The sequence below is a fragment of the Knufia obscura genome (genome assembly GCF_036327395.1).
Source record: "Knufia obscura strain CCFEE 5817 isolate CBS 148926 chromosome Unknown scaffold_7, whole genome shotgun sequence".
In the NCBI taxonomy this organism is placed as follows: Eukaryota; Fungi; Ascomycota; class Eurotiomycetes; order Chaetothyriales; family Trichomeriaceae; genus Knufia; species Knufia obscura.
This window is the reverse complement of record NW_027042693.1, coordinates 835,010-849,461: the sequence shown is the minus strand read 5'-3', so window position 1 is coordinate 849,461 and position 14,452 is coordinate 835,010. Positions and strand designations below refer to the sequence as shown.

General features: G+C 48.0%; 5 protein-coding genes across 5 annotated transcripts; 3 read left to right on the top strand and 2 right to left on the bottom strand.

The window, feature by feature from the left end:
- Nucleotides 1–2,113: 2,113 nt before the first annotated feature.
- PMZ80_006506 (uncharacterized protein) lies at nucleotides 2,114–3,280 on the top strand (the record flags this gene model as incomplete). Its single annotated transcript, XM_064874919.1, has 4 exons — nucleotides 2,114–2,206; nucleotides 2,270–2,551; nucleotides 2,608–2,937; nucleotides 3,005–3,280. The coding sequence occupies 4 exons, from the start codon at nucleotides 2,114–2,116 to the stop codon at nucleotides 3,278–3,280; spliced, it is 981 nt and encodes a 326-aa protein (XP_064729319.1).
- A 734-nt stretch (nucleotides 3,281–4,014) lies between these two features.
- PMZ80_006505 (uncharacterized protein) lies at nucleotides 4,015–7,308 on the top strand (the record flags this gene model as incomplete). Its single annotated transcript, XM_064874918.1, has 3 exons — nucleotides 4,015–4,292; nucleotides 5,209–5,307; nucleotides 5,457–7,308. 3 exons carry the CDS (start codon nucleotides 4,015–4,017, stop codon nucleotides 7,306–7,308), a joined length of 2,229 nt encoding a protein of 742 aa, XP_064729318.1.
- Nucleotides 7,309–7,790: 482 nt separating this feature from the next.
- Nucleotides 7,791–10,024, top strand: PMZ80_006504 (uncharacterized protein; the record flags this gene model as incomplete). Its single annotated transcript, XM_064874917.1, has 2 exons — nucleotides 7,791–7,796; nucleotides 8,063–10,024. 2 exons carry the CDS (start codon nucleotides 7,791–7,793, stop codon nucleotides 10,022–10,024), a joined length of 1,968 nt encoding a protein of 655 aa, XP_064729317.1.
- A 570-nt stretch (nucleotides 10,025–10,594) lies between these two features.
- On the bottom strand, nucleotides 10,595–11,805 carry PMZ80_006503 (uncharacterized protein; the record flags this gene model as incomplete). The annotated part of the gene is made up of 3 exons (XM_064874916.1): nucleotides 10,595–11,064; nucleotides 11,114–11,578; nucleotides 11,649–11,805. The coding sequence occupies 3 exons, from the start codon at nucleotides 11,803–11,805 to the stop codon at nucleotides 10,595–10,597; spliced, it is 1,092 nt and encodes a 363-aa protein (XP_064729316.1).
- Nucleotides 11,806–12,936: 1,131 nt separating this feature from the next.
- PMZ80_006502 (uncharacterized protein) lies at nucleotides 12,937–13,485 on the bottom strand (the record flags this gene model as incomplete). Its single annotated transcript, XM_064874915.1, has 1 exon — nucleotides 12,937–13,485. One exon carries the CDS (start codon nucleotides 13,483–13,485, stop codon nucleotides 12,937–12,939), a length of 549 nt encoding a protein of 182 aa, XP_064729315.1.
- Nucleotides 13,486–14,452: the final 967 nt, after the last annotated feature.

Below are 14,452 nucleotides of genomic sequence, written 5' to 3'. Positions count from 1 at the left end.
TTTAATAAATCTTAATACCTTACGGATTAAGAAAGAGCTTATTTACTAGTAATAATTTTAGCTTTCTACTCCGTATATAAGCGATAGTAATAGAATTTCGCTTTTTAATCGCCTAATATCCTAGTTACTATAACAACTACTTCTCCCTTAGATCTCTTAAAGCTATTAAATTAGCTTTAATAGGAGCGAGATAGAATTACTAATAATAAGAAATAGTTAATAATTAAAGATATATACTTTATAGATCTTATAAGACTTACTATTAATAGCTCTTTATTATCGTAAAGGTTAAGCCGAGAGAGTAACGCTTTTCTCTTTAGTAATTTTAAAATTAACTCCTTTAGTTACACGTTATTAGCTAGTAGTAGCTTTAGTTCTAAATAATTATTAAGCTTAATAGTACTAGGCTTACTTAGTATAATATTTAAATTACTAAGTAGATAGTTTATACCTTCTTAACTATCGATCTTACCTTTAACTTAATTAGTTATACTTGTCGATTTACTTAAAACTCCGCTACGACTCTCTAATTAAAATTTAGTTAATAATCTTTTACTACTTATATATTAGTCTAAAGACGAACTATAATTTAGGAAGTAGAAGTTTTATAGTAAGCTTTACTTATAGAGATCTAGAGACTTACTACCTATTAAAATAAGATTTTAATATAGCTATAATCTAGTAAATAGACTTTAATAAGAGAAGAATTAGTAAGATCTAGATAAATAGGGTAGTCTAAAGAGTAAGAAAGATAATAATCTAAAGAATCCTAAAGGCGATCGGTTTAGATAAAGGTAGCTTAAGTAAAGAATAGTAGTTCGGAGTAGAGATAATAAACGTATTAACGGTTCTTTTATATATTATTCTATAGTTTTCTTTATTTAAAAGCGCGTTCTACTAGGATAGTAATAAAGATTTAAGCTACTAAGCTTCTTAAAAGTATTATCCTTTTATTTATATTTAGGTATAAATGTGACGCACCGTATGTAGGCTAGGGCTATTAGGCTAATAACTACGGGAATACGCGCTTTAGCGTAGGTAAGATACGATACACCGCGAAGGCCGTATAAAGGAGCTAAGCCTAATTAGGAAATAGCGATATTAGGAATATAGTAATATTATAATATTACTAGTATTCTAATATTACGTATTACGGATATATATACGAAGTTATTTTATAGTTAGTTAGATACTCCTCTGACTTCTATAGTTAATCTTAAATCCAAGTTTAACCTAGTTTAGTAGAAGTTTATTTATACTATTCTGTATTCGTGTCCTATAACACTTACTACAGTAACTAACCACACCACCTGTTCTAGAGCCACCTTTATTACACCTTAGGTGATTTAGAGCTTATGACAATAAATAGAAAATCTAAAAAAACTAATTAGCTAAACCTAGTATCCTCCTCGATTTCCTAGATAAGGGTTTACTTACCTAGAAAATCAACATCGCCCGCCGAGTAACTACGAAGCGTCTAGACGCCCCGAAAGTTCGGTAATTATATAGAGCGATATATCTAATTAGTTATATTATAATCTTATCATATACAGAGTATTATATGGTATCGTAGGCAGTAATTTATTGATTTAAGCATTCGTGGGTTATAGAAAAATAATTTCCGACCAAGGTATCATAATACTCGCCCGTACTGAGCGCCCACCCGCCCTACGAGGCTGAAGCGCACAGTATACTACTTGTTCCAGGGGCGACCCACCTGCAGTATTGCACTTCACTATAGAATGTTGGTACTAAGCAGGGCTATTATGGCGGTTGTTCTACTTGAAATGATATCGTTTGTGGCTCGGCGAGGCGACGGGTATCCATAGGTTTGACAGAGCCAGTGTTTTCCTGCATCTACCTTTAGCCATCCTCCAATGACCAATAGCCGCGTCCACGAATGTTACGTCAGAAGGTAGACATCATCCTTGCACCAGCTTGGACATAGTAATACCACTATCGGTGCTCTTCAAGAACCATCAGATGCAGGATCAGATTTCCTTAGTCTTAAGTGTTAAAGCAGCAGAATCGACAGACAAGGTCCAGGCACTGACACTATAGTATCTTCATTCATTGCTAGCATTTCTGCAGATCATCGTTGCACAAAGTAGATATGCCAGTTCCGATCGTGGTTGGAATAATTGGTGCTACTGGCAACACCGGTCAATCTGTGGTTAACGGATTTCTTACATCGCAGACCGAGTTTGTATATGACGCTTGGTCCTTGTGTACAGGGGTGATAATAGTCAACTGCTGACAGATCGTGTAGGACATCACGTCTTTCACGCGGACGTCTTCCATTGATAATCCCGTCAACCAAAAACTTCAGCGCAAGGGTGTGCGTATCGTCGGCTATGACTTGACAGATTCGCAAGTGAATCTGGTGGCTCAGCTTCGGGGCATCGATGTCTTGATTTCCTGTATTGCCTGGGAGCATCTAGAGCACCAGCTTCCGTGGGTTGAAGCGGCGAGAAGAGCTGGTGTCAAACGGTTTGTTCCTTCCGAATGGGTTGGTCCTGCACCGAAAGGTGTGATCGATATCAAAGATAGGGTATGCTGCTGCTTGATATTTACTCTGCAAAAACCGGGACTGAGATGCTGTACCAGAAACTAGACATCCTGGGTGCCATCCAAAGGGCGGGGCTTCCATACACTATTATCGATGTCGGTTGCTGGCATCAGGTCTTTGTTCCCAAGGTACCATCTGGGAGGACAGACCATCAACACTCCATCTATATAGACCATCGAATTGTTGGTGATGGAGACCAGAGATTCGCGTTGACAGATATGGCGGATATTGGAACCTACGTGGCTCAAATCGTCTCGGACCCTCGAACACTAAATCAGCACGTGTTCGCCTACACTGAAGTCCTGAGCATGAATCAGATCTGGGATATAATGGCATCGGCCAGTGGAGAAACACCCATAAAGGACTATGTAGGTCATCCCATTGCTGACACAAATGCCATCTGTCAAACCAGATCTCACTAACTCGCCGAGACAGGTGAGTGAGGCGGAAATCCGAGAAATCATCGCGAAATGCCGGACGAGGCTAGAAGATTCACCTAAGGGCGCACACCACCCCGACAATATCATGGACACCGCAAACTTCAACATTGGACAGTATCGGATCTCATGGTGTGTGCGAGGCGACAACACCCCAGAGTTTGCCAAATATCTTGGCTACCTAAATATCTGGCAGTTATATCCGGAACTTGTACGAGGTAGAAGTCTTAAGTCGTTCTTTCAATCCGTACTGAAAGGGGCTTACTCCGAATGATCGTTCGCCGCGCGACTTTCACCTAAGGAATTCACAAGTCATAGAGTTGGCAGACAACAAAGACCAACAGACAAGTTGCGATAGGAGTCCACCTTGTCTGAGAATTTACGGAGGCTGTCAAACAGCGTCTCTCAGTCTTACCCCAGCTAGTTGCTAATGTAAACATCCATCCTTTCCTCTGCTGCCTAACTGCTTGTCAAGTAACTATCTGTGTGCTTCTAAGCGTACTAATGTCATACAGACTTCTCGACATGCCTCTTCTCCTTCTCCAACGCAGCGTCCTATTGTTTGCTGGGAATATTGGTACGTATCTATGGAAATTGATAAACTGAAATATGCCAACGAGTTGAGTAATCGAGCTGTAGTGACTCCAAGTACCAGGTCTTTGTTGTCAGCTCAAATCGCGCTGACAAGCAGACACAACGCCAGAAGCCTCGCGCTTACGAGTTTTACTTCTGTGGTGGGAAAACAATGACTGCGATCGACACAATGACCCGATACAAGCTAATTTGCTCACTACGTATCTGGGGCGTGGTATCGCCATCGGCTCGATGTCACCAAGGGTATCAGTCGGTCGTCACTAAGCCAGCCGAAAGATACATATAAAGACTGCCTTGCTTCTTACCACTTCTTTACACTTTCTACTTCCGTCTATTCATACCATCAGGTTACCTACACCCAAAATTGAAAAGGTCTACAAGCTCTAAACATAACTTCTCTGACAATCAAGCAAGATGGTACCCTCCGAGATGTTGGGAAAATTGTCCATGCTCCTCTTCTACATCTTCTTCCTCGCCACTGGTACTCTCGCCGACAATGCAACAAACCTCTCGGCCGACTACGTGGTCACCGAACCTTGGTGCATCTACGAACTCAACTTCGTCACATGGTCTTACGCTGTAGTCATACCCTACGATGGTAGCAAAACCGACGACGGACTCGACAAGGCTGGCAAGTGCGGTGATAAGTTGCGGGATGAGCTCCCTCTGAAGGGTGTCGCAATCACTGACTGGTATGTTTCCTGCTCTCGGGTACGGGGTTGAGTTTTCGGTGGTGACTGGATATGCTGACACATATGCTTCAATAGGCATTGCCACTACGGTCCTGATGCAAGTGCCTGTGCAACCTTCAATACAGCATTGCTACCACATCCCCCAAACGAGGTTCAGCGTATCTACAAGGATGTCGTTGGTAAGAAGGTGGATTGTAATAAGGTGCCAGAGGGTTCGAGGGCGGTTTGCCCGAACCTGTTCTGATGCGAGGACGACAATGTTAGACGAAGAAAGACGAGGTGATATAACGAAGCACGCATCCACTTCTTGGTGAGCGCTCTAGAGCCGGTGAGCATAACAGGGATAAAGCATGGCAGTCCATAATGGTGGCCTAGCGTATTAATGATACAAATCAAATCAAAGTTCGAATTGAGACTGCATCGTTGTAATGGTATGGCGAGATGTGTGCGGTAACGACTTGTCCTGAGGCTGTACGAAGAAGGTTGAGACGCGTCTCATAGTAGGCTTCGCTAATAAAGGAGAGAATACTAAGGCCACTATTTGTGGTGGATCGCAGCAACCTGGTGCTAACCTCGCTTGACCCAAGTATTCGGGCTTTTGCTAATAGTCGCAGCCGCTCTGCAGCTTGTCGAGCAATAGAGATCGAGACATAATATACGAGTGCAAGCGCCAACACAGGGTATTTCGATGAAAAGCAGTCCCGGATCGTTGTACAGCCATTTGCTTGGCGCTCAACTGGAAACGGTTAGGATAGAAACTGTAAGGAGAGTTTTAGTATTCGGAAGGTCTGCCGAGGTTTCATGCTTTAACCAACAGCACTGCTGCCTGTCTTTCACATCCAGTGACAACTCACATCACACAACCTTTCATCAAACACTGCGCAAGATCAATTGCTAACGCACGAAACGAATTGAGTGGCTACGCTCGCATCAGCTCGGCCATTCGGAATACCGTTGTGACGCAATATTCTCTGCAGCTAGCCGGCGACCCTTCAGGTAACTTCTTTGCACAAGTGTATTGTCTCATCGCTTTGTCCCATTGCTTTGCTGATACCATTCTAATCGCGTCACGTGCATCGGCTTGCCTCTGTTGCCTTGCGCGTCTTCAGCCGAATTCGTTCTCTTTTGCGATAACTTCACCCTGTTCCCTGAATCGCTTTGTAGAGACGCCTATACGGAGGTCGACGGTAATGTGCAGATGATGGAGGTCCCCAACGCTTCCTCTGGCGGAGAGATACTCTCCTTCACACAGTCTAAGACGATTCAGTTCAACTCATCAGTCCCAGATGTTCTCGAGCGGCCTTCTCTAGTAATCCTCGGACGCGATATCCTGGTAATGGTCTTTGACCTCATTCGAGACAGCAGTCCAAAGTCACTCCAAGCTATAGCTTCAGTGAGCTCAGAGTTCTATCACCTAGCCACCTACAGTCGACAAAGACATCTCACCATGAGACTCAACCCAGACACGATACAGAATACCCATAGCCGCCTACGATGCATCGACGAGCAAAACCTCCTGCCGGCTATCCACTTTCTGGACGTGGTTGAACCTGGTGAGGTCACGTTCAAGAATCGCCAGGAATACATCAATGGGCACACAGACAACGCAAACGCTGATCAGTATTTCGACTGCATGAAGTCTATCATATCCTTGATACCAAGAATGATGGGTCTGAAATACCTTAGCTGGCAACGCACAGCCCACGCTGGTGATGGCATACCAGACACTGTACTCGAAGTGCTCCGCTCCTGTCCCCAAGTCCGACTCCACGCAAAGGTCAGCGCACGCGCACGTCCCGGGTACGCAACGCATGGCGAATCAGTGCAGGAGAGCAACCTCGACAAGCTCCAAGGCAATGCCAACCTCAGTAAACTCGAAGCTCAAATCACGTTCTACGATTCCAATGACTGTCTCGAAGCAACGCAACCACTCAAGCACATCTTGCTGTCATCGCCAAACATCCGTTCACTTAGCCTCTCAATCAGCCAGCCAAGCTCAGGCTGCGTCGTCTACAGAGCACCTCGCGAGTATTGCGGTTTTGGCTTCGTAGGTGACGAAGCAATTCCACCCCTCGAGGACTTGGCCATGTATAGCTACCCATGGGGTCGTGAGTCTACGACGACACCAGAAGTTTCTAGCGGTTTTGTTCAGGTGGCCTACCCTGGAAAGAGCTCTGAGATGGATTACTGGGCAGAGAAGTTCGACTGGTCACATCTCAAGCGCCTGAAGACAGGGTCCGTTGATTTTGCGCTCAAGATCATGCCCAAGTTGACATCGTTGAAAGAAGTTGACTTCTTGAGAAGTCAATCCAATGATATCTCTCGCTTCTATCAACAGTGTCCTGCGGCTCTTGAAGCTATTGGTGCCGACAGTCTTCAAAGTATAGGTCTTCAGTGCCTGCTCAGACATGGGAGTGCTCTGCGCAAACTTCGATTGCACAATGTTGAAGACTACAAAGGCAAATGGGCCGAGGACGCTATCGATGCATCGTCACTTCGCAGCATCCGTGACGGGTGTCCTCTTCTCGAGGATCTCTTCGTTGACGTTGCTCGAGACGGTAACTGGCCGTGGCCGGTTCTCGATGTCCTGGCCACCTTCCCTCGTCTCAGAAACTTGACCGTCTGCTTCGAGGTCGGGGTGAAGTGCAGAGACAATCCAGTGAAGCCCTACGTCACATTCGCAGCTGCAGACAACCTATACACATATCTTCGATCCCGCTCTCCAAAGCAACCGTCTATCCTCTCACGCTTTCATATCTACTCCGGTGCTCCGCCACCAATGGGTTTCGGTTATCCTGCACCGGCAGCCTTTTGGCCACAGTATGATAGCACAGAGTTTATCTGTACCCTGTCCGAGCGCGACGATGAATCTGCACAGGGCATCTTCAAGGTGGAGTGTCCCAGGATACCAACGGAGGGGAATGCCAGAGTTCTATTTGGAAGCAGCACGGGGGAGACAGCGAAGAACGGTCCATGGAGATTGGCACACGAGGGTCCAACTCCGATGCGCAAGTGAAGATGCTCTGTGAGCAAGTCCAGGGTGGGTGCTGCTTACGACAAGGCACGGTGCAGCGGGTCAGTGCAAAGGAGGTGCTTGGGCGGCTTATCTATCCAGCATATGGTAAGTAGCGGATCATGGTAGTCTACGTTATGACAATCTAGTCCATGCTCTCACCTTGGGAGAGCGCGACAGGTCAATAGGTACCTAGTGATTTAGAGGCCCGCATTTCATAGAAGCTGCTTGCCTATGGCATAGTAACGTGCTTGCGTGCTTGATCTGAGAGCCATTGTTCCTTATGGTGGGGTCCTAAGGCCTCTGGGCAGCTGACCTGACGCCAAACCTTCCTCTGTCCTTAGATAGCGTTAGCGCGCTGTTGTCCGGGTGCTTGAAAGGCGGCCTTGTGCTCATGCTCCGCCCCCGAGCACTGCAGAGTTTTTTGTGCCTGAACCATAATGGCAGCTGAGCTTCGGCAAGCAATATTGAAGGTCAGTGATACAATGACCGTCCTTATGACATGGCTTGGCCTGTTCAACGATCAAAGTGCTGATAGCTTGCTGAGGTGGGTGGCAGCACCGACGCCGAGTTGTGCCAAAAATGTCGACCTCACATCGAAGAACATATCCCCATAATCGGCCTTTGCGAAAGGGAAGTACAATCTGTTCCCGAGGCGCGCATCAAGTTACGCAATCGCCTTAACGATGTTTCTGAAGCTGCTAAGCGTTGTTGGGTTTGCGCATGGCTTTGGCTTCTCGTCAATAGCCGGTGTCAGGATTCTATGGGCGCTATCGAGACATCTCAATACGAAAAGGTATACGTAGGGATTGAGCCACAACAGATCTCAACTTTCGAGAATGGAAGGACGTCTGCCGACGCATACCATGACAAGAAGGTTCTGCTTCGGGTTGTCATATATCTTGACTTGCGAGATATTGGCAAGGACTTCCACTACTTCCTTAACTTACAACACAGCGAAGAGGTTCCACCATCTCTGACTAAGCTACTCAGCCAGACACAAGGCCTCATATGGCCATCGCATGCCCCATATACGGCTAGAATCAGACCACAAGTGGCGGACATGCAGCTTCTCGGACAGTGGAAAGATAAGTGTATTTCACAGCATGCAATCACATGCGAACAAGCTGGTGCCCATACAATCCCCACGATCCGTCTGATTGATGTGCAAGATAAGTGTATAGTGGTTCTTCCTGGGAACATCTCCTGGACAGCACTGAGCTATTGTTGGGGTGGACCTCAAAGGCACTCATTGCTCAAAAGCAGGCTTAAACAGTATCAGCAGCCAGGAGCATTGACAGAAGATATGCTTCCTCCGGTAATTGCTGACGCTATGATTGTGACTGCAGCACTCGGCGAGCGTTATCTCTGGGTTGATTCGATGTGTATCGTGCAAGACGATGAATTGGATAAAGCCACCTTCTTGACCATCATGGATGAGATCTATTCTCACGCTATCGTTACAATCGTAAATGCCGCCACCGCAAATGCGAATGCACCTGAAGGACTACCTGGAATCCGAAGCTCGTCTCCTCGGCGAATACAGGAACCATTGAACATAAACGGTGCATGGCTCACCGAGGCGCTAGATCCCGGACACGGCTCTTTCTCTGGCTACTTAGACAAGTGCGCTTGGAGCGCGAGAGGCTGGACATTTCAGGAAGGATTACTTTCGAGACGGTGCTTGGTCTTTACCTCAGATCAAATCTATTGGCAGTGTCGAAAATCCTCCTGGTGTGAGGGCAGCTTCTGGGAACGTGATGATGAGTTACAGATCTACCGTCACTGTTTCGCGGACAATCTCCTCACCTCCATATCTGAGGCCGGAAACAAATCATGGATTACGGTGTACCTGGCTATTCTCCAGAAATACCTATCACGAGCATTCACTTCAGAAGCTGACCGCTTACACGCACTATCTGGTATCCTACGAGCACTTGAAGATGTGACTGCAGAAGAGTTCTTCTGGGGCATCCCGAGAAGTAAGCTAGAGCATGGAATTGCTTTCACGCCACAAGAGCCTGCAGCGAGAAGAGATAGTACTCACACATTCATCAATGCCCAAGGTCAACTGATTTCGAGCCCATTCCCCAGCTGGTCATGGGTAGGCTGGATTGGAAACATTGGCATGGTGAGCCTGCACCCTTCGATCACAATCGGGACGCTCGGACTACAATTCTATTCTTTCGACGAGCGTGGCATCCTGACACGCGCCGATACCCCTTCGCCCCCAGATAAAACAGTTTACGACGGACTTCAACAGCAGATACGGTATCCACCAGCTGCCACACACAATTGGATGGACAAAAGTCGTCAGGTTATCGATACTGCTGACGTTCCTGCAACTGTTGTGGCCCGCCGCAACATCATGCCATCTCTTCTCTGCTTCTGGACCAGTGTTGCGACACTGAAGATTGAACGCCGTGGTTGGGATAATTACCACAATGAGCCTCGAGTGATCATGAGTCAAGACGAAGTGGAATTTGCTGGGTTGTGGGGGCGCTACAAAGACCTTGATCCTCCAGATCATGGACTGTTCATTGTGGTGGGAGCTGCCAAGTTACGAATGAGCCACGGTGGTGACCTTACCCTGAAGCTGTTGTTGGTTGACAGAGACAATGACCTTGTGTGTAGGAGAAAACACCTGATCACAGAAGTAAAAGAGCGTGACTGGGAGAGGCTGCGCAACAAGAAGTGGGAGATGGTATTCCTTGCTTGAAGCTTTGAGGCAGGCAACTCAGCAGTGCGAATGGTATTGATCAGCGCCTGAAGAGCAGGAGACAAAATGCGAGCTGAGGCAACCTGCAGACACATTGCCACACTATATGAGGCTCATCATTGTTGTGTAGATGGTCACAACTCAACATCACCACTTTCGCGATTATTACTGCCTCCCACTACTTGTCCAACTCGTATGCTGTCCTCAAAATCACCCAATTCGCCTGGACCCGTGGTGTATGTCGTCAACGGCATGACCTGCGAGATCGCACCGTATGCAGGTCAGATAACATGGCTCGCACTCTCCTCAGCACCATCCGAGGCAACATCCTTCGCGGACCATCACCCAGTTCCAGACGCGACTTATCCTCGTCCAGCTCAGATGTGATAATGATCTTATCGATCCGTCGCCTAGAGACGTCCTCACGGGGCTCTGCGCGGCGTTCTCCGCCGAAGCATGTTAGGGTGCACCTGCCCTAGAGCATCACCGAGCAGCCACAACCAGAGCGTAAACCGAATTGCTGGTCGGACAAGAGCGCAACGGTAACACTGCAGCCAACTTGGCCGCCGCTCATGCGACTTTCACGACGACCTTCCCAAAATGGCTTCCAGCAGCCAGGTACTCCATAGCCTCCTTCGCCTGACCGAACGTGAAGACTCTGTCAACAATTGGATGAATGTTCTTTTGCTGATAAAGCTCCAAGGCCTCTTCGAGGCGATCTTTCGGTCCATTCCAGATACCCTTCAATGTGACGTTTCGTCGCAGTGCAAGCACATTCGTGTTGATCCTGTCGTCGGCTTCGTCTTGCTTTCCACTTAGGTAACCAATGGAGGAGATCATGCCTCCCCACTTGATACAAGCAAAACTCTTGGCTAGCGTTGCTGGACCACCTTGTTCGAAGACAATATCCACGCCCTTACCTTCTGTAATCTTCATGACTTCATTGTGCCACTCGGGTGTCGTTCTGTAATTGATGGTATAATCAGCCCCCAACTTCTTCGCTCTCTGCAGCTTCTCGTCGGACGAGGATGTCACAATAGCTATCGATGAAATCAGCATTTGCTGGCACGTGGCGTTGATAATACTTACCAGTCAGCCCGCTAGCCTTCGCCATCTGCAGCCCAGCAATTGAGACACCACCTGTTCCCTGCAGCAACACGATGTGGTCTGCCCCTTGCAAAGGTTGTCCGATAGGCCGTATCCAATTCAGTGCCATCCACGCAGTCACAGCAGCGATCGGTAAAGTGCTTCCTTCCTCATCACTGAGGTTCTCCGGGGCCTTCACCAATCCGTACCCTGGCAAGCAGCAATATTCACTCAGTACGCCAGGTAACGGTAGGCCAAGTCCTGACGGCAGATGTTCGTCTGTAATCTGCCCAGTCAGGTGGGTCAGGTTGAAGATGGCCATGACTCGATCTCCCACGACCCACTCGTTGCCAGCCTCACCTGAAGCTCGTGGACCAAGCTTGACGACTGTTCCGACCATGTCTGAACATGGCACCACTGTTGTAGGAGGAGGGACTGAGTCATGATGGTCATAATCTCCGATGCAGACTAGAGAGTATTGGTATACAAGCCTAGACGTGATTTGGAGGGTCAAGCTGGAGAACAATCAAGGACTTACCTTCTACGTCGCGAAAGTTCAATGACACAGCATTGACCTTGATCAGTACTTGACCCTCGCGAGGGTCCGGCACAGGGACAGTATCTTGCTTCAAGCTGGCAAGACCGGTGTAATCTGTGGTCCATTGCTTCATGGTGGGATCTTGTGCAGAAGCCATGGTCGATTACGGGTAGTATGACTCAATGTGTCGAAGAGCGCAAATGAACTTCCTCTCTGGGGATGTCCTAGCGGATTGATCTTGCAGAGAAAATGAAGAGTCCATAAATGAGGCAGTAGTGTATAGGTATGGCCTTGCACTTACAGTATTTGTACTATCATGATGGAGGGCTTGATGTCTCTGTTCGCCATTCCCGAGTTCCTTATTGCCGGCACGATCATGTTAACAATGAAGAGTTCTCATAATTCTTGCCCTTTCGAGACATCGCGACGATCACACCTGAAATTTATAATCAGTGCTGATATATACCACTGCTTGCGGCTATCTGCGGATCGTTGGAGGACCCGAGCCACCTCCTAGTACACGCAGCTTGGGCATTGATATACAGCATACAGCACGCGAGTCCTTGATGCAAGACATACGTAGCGCTGTGTACGTAGTTGAATAGGAATAGGATCCTGTACTTGCTAAAACCGAAGACTGACTGCTATGTTTACGCCAAGCCTAACGCTGGAGATGACCACGCGACCTGCCCAGATTCCGAGTGCTTCGAGGCGGTCCCATTCTTCATCCGGGAACTGCTAAGCACTTATCTACCCTCTGGATTTGTCCGCCAGCAGCCGAAAAAGCGATCAATCACTGCTCGAGTCAACCCGACGAGCCGGTGCGGGAAAAAGATTGCCGGTTTTTGCAAAATCAGCTGTCCAGGTTGCTCGCTAAAGTCCGGGCGTTATAGGCACTAACGTACGCGCATAAAATAGTGTTATCCATGCCTAGGATGCCTAAAACATGAGGAGGGCAAAACCGGCAAACTATTTCCCGCACCGCCTCGCCGACCGAGTCCTGGCTCTCGTGACACTGTCAGGTGTTACCAGCTGCGGTAACCAGTCTTGTCGGCATCGAAGGCGCAGTATCACAAGCGACGACTGCCGTACGAATTGACCTATAGGTTGCATAAGTCGTTAGTCTGAAACTTTCGTCGCGTGGTATCTATCTGTATGTACCATTGTGACGGCGCCATCATAACGAGTGAGCAGCTACGGGGAGGGCCACGGTCTAGGTCTATCCTTCAACGTGGACAAAGTTCGCTCATCGCTACGCAGCCCCCTCGGTCCAACATGTAGAGTGATGCTACACACCGCTCTTGCCGTGTTTACCAAGCCATAGTCCTACCTCAACCGCAAGCTTACTCGGCTGGTCATACTGGATCAAATGCCCTGCCTCTTCAATCAATACCACTTCCTCCGCGTTCAATGCTTTCTTCAGCTTCTCCGCCGTCGCAACAGGTATCCAAGTATCCTCCATACCCCACACAATTTTGATAGGTAGTCGACCTCCAACACCACTATACTGAGTCTCAACATCACTCACATCCCGATAATGAGCCTGAATCATTTCCTGCAAGAACCTCTCTGGCCCCTGCCTCCCACTAGCAAGCCAAGGGTCACTCAGCATATCCTCAACCTCCTTCGACAGCACATTATATGTCGCGTTCTTCACGTAGCTTCGCACAAACCCTCCGATCAAATGCGGTGGAACAGCTGCGAAGACACCCTCATTCTCAGCAACGAGCTTGAAGAACGGCAGCCCGGAGCGGCCAAGGACCACGCCATCAACGAGACATAACTCGCGAAGGTGATACCGTGTTGCAGTAGCAGACGCATCGACACCAGTCCCCATTATCATGAGCCACCACGTGGGGTGGACGCCCCAAATCCCAGTGTTTGAAGAGAGCAGCGCTCGCCTCGGCGTGAAGGACAAGAGACGGATCTAGATCAATTTTCTCGTGGTCCGGCGCGTCGACCAGGCGGTGGGGTGATGGTGAATTACCGAATCCTGGGTGGTCATAGAGGTAGATACTGTAGCGGGACGACAGACTTGACGCCAGATCCTGCCACACGACATGGCTCCATGGTGTGCCGTGGATGAAGACGAGTGGTGGTGCGTTGGTCTTGCCAAATCGTGTCCACCGGATAGTATATTCGTGAGTTTTGGTTTTGTGGACGAAAGTTTGATCGAGGAGATGTCCGGGCGTCATCGTGGAAATGCTAGGCCCGAAGGATCCTCGATCTATGCTTAGCCACTGCGAAATTGCGAGCAGGAGAGAAAGCGTCTATGGAGCAAGCAACTGACACTCGAATGCAGGAGACAAACAATTTGCCCGTGCTACGATATCGAAGATACCCACGTACGTATCAAGGCAACCATGGTCTTGATCCCAGCATGACAAGCTCTCTATACCTCTTCCGAGTCTTGGCACTATGTTCCAGCGGAGTTTCCCGCCGAGTCTGTCACACATGGTAACTCAACTACTTCATTCACGATACAGCCGAGCGGGTGTGACACTTAATCCCGAATCGAAGCAATCGGTTGTAACTCGACAGCCAATAGTCCACAAAACAGCCATGATCTCATATTCATAGCCCGATGCGGAAACGTCTCGGTCTTTCAACTGAATCAACCGCAGTACCCAGTCGTCCTCTTGACCAATCCATCAGAGCAATACGACAAACAAATAATGCATACAGAAGGGATGAGAGGTCAGAGACAACTTCGCTGGATGTTCCGATCATTTGTTATAACCGCAGTTACGGTATTTTACTCCTTTCCACCTAGCGTTCCTTGCCGAAGAAATCATGCTTCGTGT